General features: G+C 35.1%; 1 protein-coding gene across 6 annotated transcripts in view; it reads right to left on the reverse strand.

Annotated features, from left to right (window-relative positions):
- Positions 1 to 18,493, reverse strand: part of LOC123536408 (putative ferric-chelate reductase 1) — a 287,726-nt gene that overhangs the window by 213,373 nt on the left and 55,860 nt on the right. For all 6 annotated transcript variants that reach the window (XR_006683316.2, XM_045319579.2, XM_045319578.2 and 3 more), the window contains exon 7: positions 2,668 to 2,763. Coding sequence is in view for 5 of the 6 variants with exons in the window: in XM_045319579.2 (XP_045175514.2) it covers positions 2,668 to 2,763 (96 nt within the window). In the remaining variant the exon portion in view is untranslated. The remainder of the gene's footprint in view (positions 1 to 2,667; positions 2,764 to 18,493) is intronic.

Below are 18,493 nucleotides of genomic sequence, written 5' to 3' on the forward strand. Positions count from 1 at the left end.
TTGACCTGTAAGTGTGACCTTGACCTTTGAGATAGGAACCTGGGGTTTGCGCATGACACTCCGTCTCACTGAGGTTAACATTCATGCCAAATATAAACAAGATTGCTCCATGCATGTCAAAGTTATGGTCCGGACAAACAAATCCGGACGGACGCACTCACGGATGGACGCACGCACATACACCGAACAGCCATTTGGACAACTATGTCTTCGCATCTGCAAGCAGGCTCAACAATAACCTAAGTATAACACTTTGGTGAACTTGACCTTAGGTATAATTGGCCAAGCCCCTACATATACTTTGTTTGTATGCTGGACAATGTTTAGTAAGATATAGGCAATAGTAACAAAGATATGACAGAAAAACAAAGGTTGCTGAAAAACTTTAACCAAGAAAGGTCATGCCGACGCTGTCGCTGGGGCGAGTAGAATAGCCCCCTATTCTCCGAATAGTGGAGCTAAAAATGGTAATGGTTGGGAAGTATTTTTCAATAACAGAAGGTAAGTTTGATTTTGATAGGAAATGCTGTAAGGATCTTGATACAAGATCACAAATCCAAAAATTTTAAGAAATAATTTCTGAAAGAAAGCAAGAAGTATATGTATCTAAAGGTTGAGGTCTATCAAAAACTGCTGAGGTCCATCAAGGACTGCTGAGGTCTGCCAAGGTCTGCTGAGGTCTATCAAGGACTGCTGAGGTTAATCAAGCACTGCTGAGGTCTATCAAAGACTGCTGATGTCTGCCAAGGTCTGCTGAGGTCTATCAAGGACTGCTGAGGTCTGCTAAGGTCTACCAAGGACTGCTGAGGTTTATCAAGGACTGCTGAAGCCTATCAAGGACTGCTAAGGTCTATCAAGGACGGCTGAGGTCTATCAAGGACTGCTGAAGTTTATCCAGGACTGCTGAGGTCTATCAAGGACTGCTGAGGTTTGCGGAGGTCTACCAAGATCTGGTGAGGTCTGGCGAGGTCTACTGAGGTCTACCAAGATCTACGGAGGTCCGTAAGATCTAACATTCTCCAGTCTGGAGACTATCTTTCTACAGTCAGTGTTACCATACACATTTATTATTTCAATGCTAAGTCAATACAGAAGAACAACAAAATCTGGGAATGAAAAAAATGTTTGAATCTTAAGATTCTGCTACATACAACAGGGGCGTAGCCAGGCATACGCAAATACGCACGCTGTTTAAAAAAATGACGAAAATAAAGGACCTCAAAATGCACTAAATATCGATACTTAACCCGGGTTAGGCACACAAACTCTGCAAATCAAATGGTTAAAGAGTAAGTGTTTATAAAAAAAAATTTGTGCAAAAATTCCCTCTATAGGTATAACTGCAGTAAAGCTATAATTTATTTACTTGGTCACTTCATGAATCTTTATGCCACACAAAACTTGGGTATAAAATATGTTTGTTGTTGCATTTATCAAATTCAAATGTATTTGTAGTCATGTTTGAACCTGTAATAGCACTTTAATCTTATTTTGCAAAAAAGCAAGCAAGGACATTTTCACATTTGTCCGGGAATGTCAGCGTCGGAAGACAAAGTGGCAGATATCATGCCCCACCTCTCCCGAGAATTTCAATACATTAGAAACGGGCTTATCATCTGCAGCCAAATATTTGGAGATATTGTTTCTTCTTTGTATGCCAGAAACAACAGTCATTGCAGAAAGGTCCTTATTCACCATGCGTTGTGTGGAGACCTGCCTGCGGAACACGATGGGAACTGAACATACATAGCGGGCGTGAGATCAATGCAGAAGAGGTCGTAGATTTATGTTTGTCAGGGAGAAGGAATGCCGACTGGCATTGTTGTTTCGTTTATAGATACAATTTGTTGATGAAAAGAGACATCTTGTGTACAACATGCAACGTTGTCTACAGCTTTTCAATTCAGTAAAAAACGTACGAGAATTGCTGCAGAAGGATAGAACTCGCTTGTTTTGTCATTGTTTAAAAACTGAAGACTAAACATAGTATAGCACATTTTTATTTTACATGTATGATGAGTGACTCCATTGTACTTTTGTATAAACTGATCCCCGACACGAGACAAACCTTCATTTATCTTTTAATACCTTGGTAACACAGCTACACATTAATAGCTTCATGCATTTTTCTTTTCACAGACAGCCTGCGTACATAACGGAGGCATACCCAAAGTCGGCTTACAACTGACTGTTCATCCAATTTTATAGTATAGATTAATAGTTTTTAAACTTACTCGAAAAAACATCAATTGATACGTCAAAAACAAATTTTGGGGACAAATAAATTAAGTCCACACTTTTTTTTATTTCTTAAAGACAATTGATTTCATGCCATTTTGAATGTCATGCCATTAGCGATGTCATACTTCAAATTTTCCGGTAGGGTCCGACCAAATTTTATTGCGAATTTCATCAGGAAATATATCATACCTTTATTGTAGACTTATACAATGTTTTATCTTGAATATATAAGTTTTTTAGATTATGTAACAAAAACCTTGAAACTTGTTCAAAATTATTTACTAAGAACTTTGCCTCAAAGAACTCCGAAATGCACCTAATTGGATACAGAATTAAAAAATTCACATGTGCATACGGTGATTTTCAGGTCAACTACGCCTCTGTACAATATTTAACTCAATATGATATATGATAAAATACACCTACCATCTTAAGTCTGTAATTATTTCTTCCATCATTGTATGATACAAACACAGACACTGTTCCATCACTTGATACACACTCAAAAACACTGTCATCTCCCTGCAAATACACAGCTCTACATACATCTATTATGATCTATATTTTTACACTTAAGTCTGTTGCACTATTTTTCAAAAACACCTTTTACAACTTAAAAGTCTCAAACAATTTTAGCACCTTTATCCAGTCACTGGTGATCCCTTTTTCATAATTAAATACAAAGTTTGTCACTGATCACTTCCTTGCCAGAAAAAGGTTATCAGATTTTTTATTTATTTTTATTGTTGTTACAGAAACACTTTTTGTTGTATCAAAACTATCTTTAAGATAAGCTTAAGTATAATTCCATACATCCAAGGTATATAATCTAAATTTTTAATACTAGAAAAACAAGAGCCTTCATAGGAGACAGCATGCTTGACTATTTCCATGCTGGATAGTGAAACTGGGCACATGTGAGGAAGCTGGAGCTGTCACTGGAGTGTTTAATTACTCCAATGTGGATGAAGATATTGGACAACAACTTAAGTCTGTGTCAAATGCATTTAGTAATAAAAGAGACAGAGAAGTGTATCAAACCATTAAATAAATATAAAAGGGACATAATTCATAAAAAAATTCTGCAAAAGGTCACAAGCCGGTAAATAGTATTCCCTATATATCTATATAAAACTGACTTTATTTAAAGAGCTACCAAACATAGCTAGACCCATTTCAGAGAACAAATCCTTACCTCATTTTAAAGAGTTATGATAAAAATGATATAAAATGAAGAGAAAAGTAGGGGTCAAGTATCTTCTAAGAGAGATTTCTCTTGTCACATTTGCTTACTGTAAAATCACATCAAAATCACACTGCTGTGACCTGGAAGTACTACTCATACTAAAACTGAGTTTCACATCACCAAATACAACCTTCTCAACCATTTTTTTCTACCAAAATGTCAAAAAAACATCCGCAATGAAATTTAAACAGAAACCAGCTTTAATTTAGACCTCTGTTGCCAAGTGAAAAAACAGAGCAGAAGTGCACCAAAACTTTAACCTGACATTCTAAGTAAAAAGGGGGGATAATTCATAAAACATTGGTGCAAGAGTTATATGACCCTTGTTCCAGATGAGGTGGGTGATGATGAGGAATAACTATTTAAAGTTTGAAGCAAATCTATCAAGTAATTACAGATATAAAGAGAAAAAAGAGGAAGTGCATCAAAACTTTAACCAAGGTGTGGACGCAGAAGGATGCTGATGCCGATGCCAGGGCGAGTAGGATAACTCTCCATATACTTCGTATAGTCGAGCTAAAAAGCTGGTGACAGACCAAAAGACAAATGCTTTGTGTTAAATGCATTTGAAAGACTTTGTGTTAAATAACTGGAAATTACTTTTTGTTACGAGGAGATAAACTACACTATGTTACGATATCATTCCACAAATGAATGCTAAGTTAATTAAAATGCTTCTTGCTGAGAAATGACAGTGTATATTCTGATATTGTGAATAGTTAATGTCTATCTGATAGATTGTGACTTAACTGAGAGTTAATTAATGTCTATCTGACAAGTTGTGTTTTAAATGAGAGTTACAAACTACATAGTGAATATATTTATTGACTTCATTGAAGAAATGAAATTGTTGGAAATTTCTAAATCATCAATCAACAGCTGCATTAGCCTTGAAGCGCTAATCACTCCTAGATCCTCAGACTCTGATTTTTAATACATAGATCAAAAGGCTTGGCATATAAGATTGCATTATATCCATAAAACAAAAGATGGTTTACTGGTTTGTTAGTAAAGGTGTAATGCAGACAGACTGAGATATAAGTTAGAGTGCATGATTGTGTCCATTGCAAGATAAAAAGCTTGATATATTATGTACTCTTTTATTGATGTGTGCAAGTAATAGTGAACACGACTGCCGCATTATGTACCATTCTGTTGCTGTAACTGTATTTATACCGGTAACCATGAAAGTGATTGCTGCATTTTGTACTCTTCTGTTTCTTAATGCTTGTTACTGTGAAACTAATGCTGCATTTTGTACTCTTGTTTCTTAATGCTTGTAACTGTGAAAGTAATTGCTGCATTTTGTACTCTTCTGTTTCTTAATGCTTGTAACTGTGAAAGTAATGCTGCATTTTGTACTCTTCTCTTCCTTAAGGAGGTAGGTTACCTTGTTACCAGGGTAAATTCAAATTAATTGAACCGCAGAAATTTTTTGTATTCCATGTAATATGATGTTTTAACTGCTTCAATCTCAATTTCGAAAATCTCTGACCCTTCAAGTTCAAGTTTTATTCAGGTTTGAAGAACATGACCCTCCACGGGTATTTTATATTGAAAGAAGAAGGAAAATACGGATATTTAACACTTTTCACTTATTGTATTTTAGTTTCCCTGATATCCGTAGAAGTCTGCATAATTGATAATTTTACTTGTATGCGCGTTAGCTTTCTAATAAAAGCTTAAAATGTATATGTCGCGGGGCTCGTGTTTCCATGGTAACGCATTTTCTCTCATTTTTAAACAACTATGTATAACAAGAGGACAATGATGGTCCTGAATCGCTCACCTCTTCCCACATGACCCAGTTTTGAGTATGACGTCGTTTTTTCTATTATTTAACATAGTGACCTAGTTTTTGAGCTCATGTGACCCAGTTTTGAACTTGACCTAGATATTATCAAGATAAAAATTCTGACCAATTTTCATGAAGATCCATTGAAAAATATGGTCTCTAGAGAGGTCACAAGGTTTTTCTATTATTTGACCTATTGACCTTATTTTCGAAGGTACGTGACCCTGTTTTGAACTTTACCTAGATATCATCAAGGTGAACATTCTCACTAATTTTCATGAAGATCTCATGAAAAATATGGCCTCTAGAAAGGTCACAAGGTTTTTCTATTCTTATACCTACTGGCCTAGTTTTTGACCGCACGTGATCCAGTTTCGAAACCGACCTACATATCATCAAGGTGAACATTCAGATCAATTTTCATGAAGATCCTTTGAAAAATATGGCCTCTAGACAGGTCAAAAGATTTTAATAATTTTAGATCTACTGACCTAGTTTTTGACCGCAGTTGACCCAGTTTCAAATTTGACCTAGATATCATCAAGATGAACATTCAGATAAACTTTCATACAGATCTCATGAAAAATATGGCCTCTAGAGAGGTCACAAGGTTTTTCTATCATTTGACCTACTGACCTAGTTTTTACGGCACGTGACCCAGTTTCAAACTTGACCTAGATATCATCAAGGTGAACATTCTGATCAATTTTCATGAAGATCTTGTGAAATATATGGCCTCTAGAGAGGTCACAAGGTTTTTCTATTTTTAGACCTACTGACCTAGTTTTTGAAGGCACGTGACCCAGTTTCGAACTTGACCTAGATATCATCAAGATGAACATTCTGACCAACTTTCATAAAGATCCCATGAAAAATGTGACCTCTAGATCGGTCACAAGCAAAAGTTTACGGACGCACGCACGCACGGACGGACGACGGACACCGCACGATCGCAAAAGCTCACCTTGTCACTTTGTGACAGGTGAGCTAAAAACGGGGTTTTTGACGGCTCCAGTGCCATTCTGTTAATGACCAACATGGAATATTTGGGTACTATTATTAGCAAAATACCAAGCACTTTACATGGCACCCTATTTTTCTTAAAGTTTAAAGTAACCATGGCAACAGAGATGTTTAAAATAGCTTATATCTTGCTTTTTGTCGTAATTTCTTATAAAAAATATTGAACAAAATTATCTTTCTTGTTAATGTAGCTTTAAAACATATTATTTCTAACGTAAATTATATTTTCGTGTTATTTGCATTTATTCAAACAAATTTCACAGCTTAAAATACTTACAGCAGTACCCTTCATCTGGCATTTTTTATGGAAAAATCGTTCGGCATGCTGCTATTATTCTCATGGATATTGTAGAAATGAAAATAAAAAGCCGAAGCTCACAGTTTTCCTTAAATAGACCAGTGTCCACGTTTTTTAATTTTATATTTAGATATATAGGTCACGGGCTTCGTTTCCATGGTAAAATCAATTCAATTCAAGAAACCACAATTTTCTACTGAAATTTCAACAATATTATAGCTTAGTTTTAGTATATAAGTAACAAATTATCAACGGAAACTGGAAAATGGGTATTACAAATCAAAGTGCCAGAATTTTTATTTAAAAATGACCGTAACAAGTAACCTTACACCCATCTATATTCCAAATAACATTAGTTACCATCATCCATTTTCTTACATTCCGCCTAACATTTCAATATAACTAAACAAAAGAAGCAAAATATTGATTATTATTCAAAGCAAAAAACTCATAAAAAATGTTCCAGCAAATAATGGCTGTTTGAAAATAGTTTAAATAAAGAAAATGCACAGAAGTACGTACTTTCAAAATAAAAGCTATTAATTTTGCGCGGTAACTGACACGTAACGTCATGACATCATTTTAAGGCAACATTGTTTTGAAGCGTTTCTGCAGCAATTTATTCATTATTTATGCATTATCAAATCATAAAGCATCAGATTGGACACAGGTTCATGATTTGTTTTCAGAAGAATGGATATACAAATACATTTAGTTTGTCGTAAACGTCGTCTTAAATCGTCATGTTAGCTTCCGGTTGGACATGCGCACATACAAATATTAAGGTAACCTACCTCCTTAATGCTTGTAACTGTGAAAGTAATTGCTGCATTTTGTACTCTTCTGTTTCTTAATGCTTGTAATTGTGAAACCAATGCTGCATTTTGTACTCTTCTGTTTCTTAATGCTTGTAACTGTGAAAGTAATTGCTGCATTTTGTACTCTTCTGTTTCTTAATGATTATAACTGTGAAAGTAATTGCTGCATTTTGTTCTCTTCTGTTTCTTAATGCTTGTAACTGTGAAACTAATTGCTGCATTTTGTTCTCTTCTGTTCCTGAATGCTTGTAACTGTGAAACTAATTGCTGCATCTTGTACTCAGCTGTTCCTGAATGCTTGTAACTTTGAAAGTAATTGCTGCATTTTGTACTGTTCTGTTTCTTAATGATTGTAAGTGTGAAAGTAATTGCTGCATTTTGTACTCTTCTGTTTCTTAGTGCTTGTAACTGTGAAAGTAATTGCTGCATTTTGTACTCTTCTGTTTCTTAATGCTTGTAACTGTGAAAGTAATTGTTGCATTTTGTACTCCTCTGTTTCTTAATGCTTGTAACTGTGAAAGTAATTGCTGCATTTTGTACTCTTCTGTTTCTTAATGCTTCTAACTGTGAAACCAATGTTGCATTTTGTACTCTTCTGTTTCTGAATGCTTGTAACTGTAAAAGTAATTGCTGCATTTTGTACTCTTCTGTTTCTTAATGATTGTAACTGTGAAAGTAATTGCTGCATTTTGTACTCTTCTGTTCCTGAATGCTTGTAACTGTGAAACTAATTGCTGCATTTTGTACTCTTCTGTTTCTGAATGCTTGTAACTGTGAAACTAATTGCTGCATTTTGTACTCTTCTGTTCCTGAATGCTTGTAACTGTGAAACTAACTGCTGCATTTTGTTCTGTTCTGTTTCTTAATGATTGTAACTGTGAAAGTAATTGCTGCATTTTGTAATCTTCTGTTTCTAAATGCTTGTAACTGTGAAACTAATTGCTGCACTTTGTTCTCTTCTGTTCCTGAATGCTTGTAACTGTGAAACTAATTGCTACATTTTGTACTGTTCTGTTTCTGAATGCTTGTACCTGTGAAACTAATTGCTGCATTTTGTACTCTTCTGTTCCTGAATGCTTGTAACTGTGAAACTAATTGCTGCATTTTGTACTCTTCTGTTTCTGAATGCTTGTAACTGTGAAAGTAATTGCTGCATTTTGTACTCTTCTGTTCCTGAATGCATGTAACTGTGAAACTAACTGCTGCATTTTGTTCTGTTCTGTTTCTTAATGATTGTAACTGTGAAAGTAATTGCTGCATTTTGTAATCTTCTGTTTCTTAATGCTTGTAACTGTGAAACTAATTGCTGCACTTTGTTCTCTTCTGTTCCTGAATGCTTGTAACTGTGAAACTAATTGCTACATTTTGTACTGTTCTGTTTGTTAATGCTTGTAACTGTGAAAGTAATTGCTGCATTTTGCAATCTTCTGTTCCTGAATGCTTTAACATTGAAACTAATTGCTGCATTTTGTAATCTTCTGTTCCTGAATGCTTGTAACTGTGAAACTAATTGCTGCATTTTGTAATCTTCTGTTCCTGAATGCTTGTAACTGTGAAACTAATTGCTACATTTTGTACTGTTCTGTTTCTTAATGATTGTAACTGTGAAAGTAATTGCTGGATTTTGTAATCTTCTGTTTCTTAATGACTGTAAGTGTGAAACTAATTGCTGCATTTTGTACTCTTCTGTTCCTACGTTTTGTACTCTTCTGTTTCTTAATGCTTGTAACTGTGAAAGTGATTGCTGCATTTTGTACTCTTCTGTTCCTGTGTTTTGTACTCTTCTTTTTCTTAATGCTTGTAACTGTGAAAGTGATTGCTGCATTTTGTACTTTTCTGTTTCTTAATGCTTGTAACTGCGAAACTGATTGCTGCATTTTGTACTCTTCTTTTTCTTAATGCTTGTAACTGTGAAAGTGATTGCTGCATTTTCTACTCTTCTGTTTCTTAATGCTTGTAACTGTGAAAGTGATTGCTGCATTTTGTACTCTTCTGTTTCTGAATGCTTGTAACTGTGAAAGTAATTCCTGCATGTTGTACTCTTCTGTTCCTGAGTGCTTGTAACTGTGAAACTAATTGCTGCATTTTGTACTCTTCTGTTCCTGTATGCTTGTAACTGTGAAACTAATTGCTGCATTTTGTACTCTTCTGTTCCTTAATACTTGTAACTGTGAAAGTAATGCTGCATTTTGTACTCTTCTGTTCCTGAATACTTGTAACAGTGAAAGTGATTGCTGCATTTTGTACTCTTCTCTTCCTTAGTACTCGAACTGTGAAAGTTACTGCTGCATTTTGTACACTTCTGTTCCTGCATGATTGTAACTGTGAAAGTGATTGCTGCATTATGTACACGTCTGTTCCTGAATGCATGTAACTTTGAAAGTAATTGCTGCATTTTGCACTGTTCTGTTTCTTAATGATTGTAACTGTGAAAGTAATTGCTGCATTTTGTACTTTTCTGTTTCTTAATGCTTGTTACTGTGAAAGTGATTGCTGCATTTTGTACACGTCTGTTCCTGAATGCATGTAACTTTGAAAGCAATTGCTGCATTTTGTACTCTTCAGTTTCTTAATGCTTGTAACCGTGAAAGTAATGCTGTATATTGTACTCTTCTGTTCCTGAATGCTTGTAACTGTGAAAGAAATTGCTGCGTTTTGGACTCTTCTCTTTCTTAATGCTTGTAACAGTGAAAGCTAATGCTGCATTTTGGACTCTTCTGTTCCTTAATACTTGTAACTGTGAAAGTAATGCTGCATTTTGTACTCTTCTGTTCCTGAATACTTGTAACAGTGAAAGTGATTGCTGCATTTTGTACTCTTCTCTTCCTTAATACTCAAACTGTGAAAGTTACTGCTGCATTTTGTACACTTCTGTTCCTGCATGATTGTAACTGTGAAAGTGATTGCTGCATTATGTACACGTCTGTTCCTGAATGCATGTAACTTTGAAAGTAATTGCTGCATTTTGTACTGTTCTGTTTCTTAATGATTGTAACTGTGAAAGTAATTGCTGCATTTTGTACTTTTCTGTTTCTTAATGCTTGTAACTGTGAAAGTAATTGCTGCATTTTGTACTCTTCTGTTTCTTAATGCTTGTAACTGTGAAAGTGATTGCTGCATTTTGTACTCTTCTCTTCCTTAATGCTTGTAACTGTGAAAGTAATGCTGCATTTTGTACTCTTCTGTTTCTTAATGCTTGTAACTGAGAAAGTAATTGCAGCATTTTGTAATCTTCTGTTCCTGCATGCTTGTAACTGAGAACGTGATTGCTGCATTTTGTACTCTTCTATTCCTTAATGCTTGTAACTGTGAAAGTGATTGCTGCATTTTGTACTCTTCTGTTCCTTAATGATTGTAACTGTGAAAGAGATTGCTGCATTTTGTACTCTTCTCTTCCTTAATGCTTGTAACTGTGAAAGTAATGCTGCATTTTGTACTCTTCTGTTCCTGAATACTTGTAACTGTGAAAGTGACTGCTGCATTTTTTACTCTTCTGTTCCTTAATGGTTGTAACTGTGAAAGTGATTGCTGCATTTTGTACTCTACTGTTCCTTAGTGCTTGTAACTGTGAAAGTGATTGCTGCATTTTGTACTCTTCTCTTCCTTAATGCTTGTAACTGTGAAAGTGATTGCTGCATTTTGTACTCTTCTCTTCCTTAATGATTGTAACTGTGAAAGTGATTGCTGCATTTTGTACACTTCTGTTCCTGAATGCATGTAACTGTGAAAGTAATTGCTGCATTTTGTACTCTTCTGTTCCTGAATACTTGTAACTGTGGAAGTAATTGCTGCATTTTGTACACTTCTCTTCCTGCATGCTTGTAACTGTGAAAGTACTTGCTGCATTTTGTACTCTTCTGTTCCTGCATGCTTGTAACTGTGAAAGTAATTGCTGCATTTTTTACTCTTCTGTTCCTTTATACTTGTAACTGTGAAAGTGATTGCTGCATTTTGGACACTTCTCTTCCTTAATGATTTTAACTGTTAAAGAAATTGCTGCATTTTGGCCTCTTCACTTCCTTAATGCTTGTAACTGTGAAAGTAATTGCTGCATTTTTTACTCTTCTGTTCCTTTATACTTGTAACTGTGAAAGTGATTGCTGCATTTTGGACACTTCTCTTCCTTAATGATTTTAACTGTTAAAGAAATTGCTGCATTTTGGCCTCTTCACTTCCTTAATGCTTGTAACTGTGAAAGTAATGCTGCATTTTGTACTCTTCTGTTCCTGAATACTTGTAACAGTGAAAGTTACAGCTGCATTTTGTACACTTCTGTTCCTGCATGATTGTAACTGTGAAAGTGATTGCTGCATTTTGTACACGTCTGTTCCTGAATGCATGTAATTTTGAAAGTAATTGCTGCATTTAGTACTCCTCTGTTTCTTAATGCTTGTAACTGTGAAAGTTATGCTGCATTTTGTACTCTTCTGTTCCTGAATACTTGTAACTGTGAAAGTAATTGCATTTTGTACTCTTTTGTTCCTGAATACTTGTAACTGTGAAAGTAATTGCTGCATTTTGGACTCTTCTCTTCCTTAATGCTTTTAACTGTGAAAGTGATTGCTGCATTTTGTACTCTTCTCTTCCTTAACACTTGTAACTGTGAAAGTTATTGCTGCATTTTGTACACTTCTGTTCCTGCATGATTGTAACTGTGAAAGTGATTGCTGCATTTTGTACACGTCTGTTCCTGAATGCATGTAACTTTGAAAGTAATTGCTGCATTTTGTACTCTTCTGTTTCTTAATGCTTGTAACCATGGAAGTAATGCTGCATTTTGTACTCTTCTGTTCCTGCATGATTGTAACTGTGAAAGTGATTGCTGCATTTTGTACTCTTCTGTTCCTGAATCCTTGTAACTGTGAAAGAAATTGCTGTGTTTTGGACTCTTCTCTTCCTTAATGCTTGTAACAGTGAAAGCTAATGCTGCATTTTGTACTCTTCTGTTCCTTAATACTTGTAACTGTGAAAGTAATGCTGCATTTTGTACTCTTCTGTTCCTGAATACTTGTAACAGTGAAAGTGGATGCTGCATTTTGTACACTTCTGTTCCTGCATGATTGAAACTGTGAAAGTGATTGCTGCATTATGTACACGTCTGTTCCTGAATGCATGCAACTTTGAAAGTAATTGCTGCATTTTGTACTCCTCTGTTCCTTAATGCTTGTAACTGTGAAAGTTATGCTGCATTTTGTACTCTTTTGTTCCTGAATACTTGTAACTGTGAAAGTAATTGCTGCATTTCGTTCTCTTCTGTTCCTTAATGCTAGTAACTGTGAAAGAAATTGATGCGTTTTGTACTCTTCTGTTTCTTAATGCTTGTAACTATGAAAGTGATTGCTGCATTTTGTACTCTTTTGTGCCTGAATACTTGTAACTGTGAAAGTAATTGCTGCATTTTGGACTCTTCTCTTTCTTAATGCTTTTAACTGTGAAAGTGATTGCTGCATTTTGTACTCTTCTCTTCCTTCATACTTGTAACTGTGAAAGTTATTGCTGCATTTTGTACACTTCTGTTCCTTAATGCTTGTAACTGTGAAGGTAATGCTGCATTTTGTACTCTTCTGTTCCTGAATACTTGTAACTGTGAAAGAAATGTTGTATTTTTGACTCTTCTCTTCCTTAATACTTGTAACTGTGAAAGTAATGCTGCATTTTGTGCTCTTCTATTCCTGAATACTTGTAACTGTGAAAGTAATGCTGCATTCTGGACTCTTCTCTTCCTTAATACTTGTAACTGTGAAAGTATTGCTGCATTTTAGACTCTTCTGTTCCTGAATACTTGTGACTGTGAAAGTAATGCTGCATCCTGGACCCTTTCTTTATACTTGTAACTGTGAAAGAAATGCTGCATTCTGGACTCTTCCTTAATACTTGTGACTGTGAAAGTAATGCTGCATTCTGGACTCTTCCTTAATACTTGTAACTGTGAAAGTATTGCTGCATTCTGGACTCTTCCTGAATACTTGTGACTGTGAAAGAAATGCTGCATTTTGGATTCTTCCTTAATACTTGTAACTGTGAAAGTAATGCTGCATTTTAAACTCTTCTGTTCCTGAAGACTTGTGACTGTGAAAGTAATGCTGCATTCTGGACTCTTCTCTTCCTTAATACTTGTAACTGTGAAAGTAATGCTGCATTTTAGACTCTTCTGTTCCTGAAGACTTGTGACTGTGAAAGTAATGCTGCATTCTGGACTCTTCTCTTCCTTAATGCTTGTAACTGTGAAAGTAATTGCTGCATTTTGTACTCTTCTGTTCCTGAATACTTGTAACTGTGAAAGTGATTGCTGCATTTTGTACTCTTCTCTTCCTTAATGCTTGTAACTGTGAAAGTAATTGCTGCATTTTGTACTCTTCTGTTCCTGCATGTTTGTAACTGTGAAAGTGATTGCTGCATTTTGTACTCTTCTGTTCCTGAATACTTGTAACTGTGAAAGTGATTGCTGCATTTTGTACTCTTCTATTCCTGCATGCTTGTAACTGTGCACTCTTTTGTTGCTGAATGGTTGTAACTTTGAAAGTGATTGCTTCACTATGCACTCTTCTGTTCCTGCATGCTTGTAACTGTGAAAGTGATTGTTGCCTTTTGTACTCTTCTGTACCTGCATACTTGAAGCTGTGCACGTTTTTGTTGCTGAATAAGTGTAACTAAGAGAGTGATTGCTTTACTATGCACACTTCTGTTCCTGCATGCTTGTAACTGTGAATGTACAGTCAAATCTCGATATCTCAACTTCGATTTTTTATTTCGATTTTTTCGCTATCTCAACTAAATTTTAGTCCCCAACTTTAAAATTTACTCTATTTGGACATTGGTTACCCTGAATGGACAGTAATCTTCTGCCAAACAAGGTGCGAAAAACTGCACGCGCTTGAATTCGCTGATTTGTCATTTGCCGTCGGAGGAGCGAAAAACAACACTCGCGGTTGTTCACTCAATGATCCTGATTACAACCCAAAACCACATTATCCGGCTCTAATGTGTCATTATGGTCTGTGGGCCAAGGCCAAAAAATTTGAAAGTCGTAACCCAGAAATTAGGCAAAGGTTGAGCTATACCATTTTGTTATACTATCATTCAGGAAACTTTTAAGGGTGGATGTCTGTGTGAGCAACATGTCAGTAAAATTTAATGATGATTTTAAAAATGTTCGTGTCTAATGAATACAATTTAGCATTGCATAGGGATAAAGCTGATTTTGATGTTGAAAAAGAAATTTATTTTACATTTCTTATGATAAATCTTTTCTTTTAATGCCTGAAATAATCAATGATTTACTTTGGTTGTCAAATAATGCTATGCTATTTATTATATACATGTACTGAATAAAATGTAAAAAGAAGGGGTTGATGTACCCCATCCACCACATTAGTATATATACTTACACGGGAAATCTTAAGTACTTTTAATCCTTTATAAAGGAACAGAACCCTCATGTTTACAATAAAGAAAACAAAATGAATGAATAATTAACTAACAAATCAGATACCTTTGCATCTTAATGTCAGTTGGCTAACCTATGGTTTGTGTTTCATTTCTAGGCGATTTACATACTGACAGACCTATTCTTTGATAGTGCAGCAGAAATGATGAAAGTATTGCAAAAGCTGATATGACTGCAAAATTCTTAAGGAAGTTCCCTATGGGGAACATCAAAAGGGAAGCAGATCCAGCCATATAAGCCTTTTTTCAAGATGAGAGCTATTTCAAATTAATCCGAAATTATTATACATATGAGTTAATGCCACCAAAGTTTTCATATTTTGATTACTTTAATTTTCTTCTATGATAGCTTGAAATCTGTTACATGTACAAACATTGATGAGCTACTACTGTTCAAATATTCAGTATTATAAAACAAATCAAATAAGTTTTCAAGGGATTGAAATTTGGTTATTCAGATAAATCTAATAAAGATACTGTCCTGTCATTTTCAAACTGGCCGCTAGAAATAAGTTTGCAAACATACATATGGATAAGATCTAAGTAATCATTGCTGTAATAGAAGTCATCTGATTTTGTTAAAATAATTTCAATTGAAAACTACGTTACCGATATGAGCTACTTCTCTTATTTTAATCACGATGGCGCCATTTTCAAAAGGCATACCATAAAAGACGTTACAATAATATAATCTAAATGCCACTTTTATTTCTTTTAAAACTAAACATGCTACTCTCAATTTTCATTCAAAGGATTTTGAATGTTGCTACAATGTAATATTAATTTGTATCAGAATGACTGCTTGATAAGATGTTACATACACAGTGTATCCTAGTAAAATAACGAGAAATGGAGAATAGAATGAAATTGTCACTTTCTTTTAAAAGTCTAGTGAAAAAGATAAATGTACAAACAGTTTTGTGTTTTAAAAAATTGAAAGGATTTATAAAGTTTATGTTTAAATGCAGTTGCATTTTTCCGTCACAAATCACCGAAGTATTTATCACCTTTTTTTAAAGGACAAAGCCCTATCTGATTACACAAATGGAAATGAGCATATTCATTTCTAAACCTATCAAAGCAATTTATGATACATATAATTATATTGATGTACATTTTGGTGGTGCTTGGACGTTTTATCTGTTTTGTTTGAAATAGAAAGTTTCAGATATATCACAATGCCAAATCCCTTCAATATCCTTCTGCAAAGCCCTTTCAATAAGTATGCCTTTCAAATAGTGCCATACTATTATGAATACATCTATAGCCATGCATTTGCTTGACATTATGGACAGGTAGTACAGAGCTTCATAGCTATAAATTGAGCAAGTCCTGGAATCAAGAAATCTTGTATCGTATCTGTTTGTTGTTTGGTCGTATGAGTAATACTAATTGGTATTGTTGTAATGAATATTTAAAGTAACATATGTTTCAATCCATTTTAGGATGTAGCTTAATGATATCACTATGGAATAAAGCACTTATTAATAAATAACTAGAATGTGTCTGTAGGACACAGGGTGTGCCCCCCACTGGTACATTTGTCACAAATAATGGGCAATAATTCAAACGTTTGCAGTCTTAATGGGGTATAGCCTCAACAAACATTTTATGAAAACGGTTCATTATTCTAGGCTCTATACTTTTTGAACTATGAGCATCACAAACAAAAAATCTACTATTTTGGCTATTTCAAGGGCCATAACTCTGTAATAAGAGTAAGATTCTCAAGAAGAATGCCAAGTGTGCAAGGCCACATCATGATAAAGACTCCTGCAAGGTTTCCTGAATTTACATCTAATACTTCTTCAGCTAGGCACATAATTAGGTGAAAAAGTGCATTTTTTTACTATTTCAGGGGTCATAACTTTAAAAATAGGGGGTGGAACTAGCCCAAAAAATTAGAGGTGTGCAAGGTGTGATAAAGACTTATGCAAGTTTTCAACCATTTATATTAAATACTTTTTGAGCTAGGTGCATCACAAGGTGAAAATGTACATTTTTGACTATTTCAGGGGCCATAACTCTAAAAATAGGGGGCGGACCCAAATGAAAAATAGGAGGTGCGCAAGTTCATATCATGATTAAGACTCATGCAAGGTTTCATGAATCTATATCAAATACTTTTTGAGCTAAGCATGTCACAAGGTGAAAATGTGCATTTTTTACTATTTCAGGGGCCATAACTCTAAAAATAGAGGGCGGACCCAAACGAAAAATAGGAGGTGCGCAAGTTTATATCATGATTAAGACTAATGCAAGGTTTCATGAATCTATATCAAATACTTTTTGAGCTAGGCATGTCACAAGGTGAAAATGTGCATTTTTGACTATTTCATGGGCCATAACTCTAACAAGAGGACCATGATGGTCCTGAATCGCTCACCTCTTCCCACATGACCCAGTTTTGAGTATGACGTCCTTTTTTCTATTATTTGACATAGTGACCTAGTTTTTGAGCTCATGTGACCCAGTTTTGAACTTGACCTAGATATTATCAAGATAAAAATTCTGACCAATTTTCATGAAGATCCATTGAAAAATATGGTCTCTAGAGAGGTCACAAGGTTTTTCTATTATTTGACCTATTGACCTAGTTTTCGAAGGTACGTGACCCTGTTTTGAACTTTATATAGATATCATCAAGGTGAACATTCTCACTAATTTTCATGAAGATCTCATGAAAAATATGGCCTCTAGAGAGGTCACAAGGTTTTTCTATTTTTATACCTACTGGCCTAGTTTTTGACCACACGTGACCCAGTTTTGAAACTGACCTAGATATCATCAAGGTGAATATTCAGATCAATTTTCATGAAGATCCATTGAAAAATATGGCCTCTAGAGAGGTCAAAAGATTTTAATAATTTTAGACCTACTGACCTAGTTTTTGATAGCAGTTGACCCAGTTTCAAATTTGACCTACATATCATAAAGATGAACATTCAGACCAACTTTCATACAGATCCCATGAAAAGTATGGTCTCTAGAGAGGTCACAAGGTTTTTCTATTATTTGACCTACTGACCTAGTTTTTTACCGCACGTGACCCAGTTTCAAACTTGACCTAGATATCATCAAGATGAACATTCTGACCAATTTTTAGGGAGATCCATTCACAAGTATGGCCTCTAGAGAGGTCACAAGGTTTTTCTATTTTTAGACCTACTGACCTAGTTTTTGACCGCACATGACCCTGTTTCGAACTTGACCTAGATATCATCAAGATGAACATTCAGACCAATTTTCATATAGATCCCATGAAAAATATGGCCTTTAGAGAGGTCATAAGGTCTTTCTATTATTTGACCTACTGACCTAGTTTTTGACGGCACGTGACCCACTTTCGAACTTGACCTAGATATCATCAAGGTGAATATTCTGACCAACTTTCATACAGATCCCATGAAAAATATGGCCTCTAGAGAGGTCACAAGGTTTTTCTATTATTTGACCTACTGACCTAGTTTTTGATGGCACATGACCCAGTTTCGAACTTGACCTAGATATCATCAAGATGAACATTCTGACCAATTTTCATGAAGATCTCATGAAATATATGGCCTCTAGAGTGGTCACAAGGTTTTTCTATTTTTAGCCCTACTGACCTAGTTTTTGACCGCAGG

Source organism: Mercenaria mercenaria, chromosome 17, assembly GCF_021730395.1.
Source record: "Mercenaria mercenaria strain notata chromosome 17, MADL_Memer_1, whole genome shotgun sequence".
In the NCBI taxonomy this organism is placed as follows: Eukaryota; Metazoa; Mollusca; class Bivalvia; order Venerida; family Veneridae; genus Mercenaria; species Mercenaria mercenaria.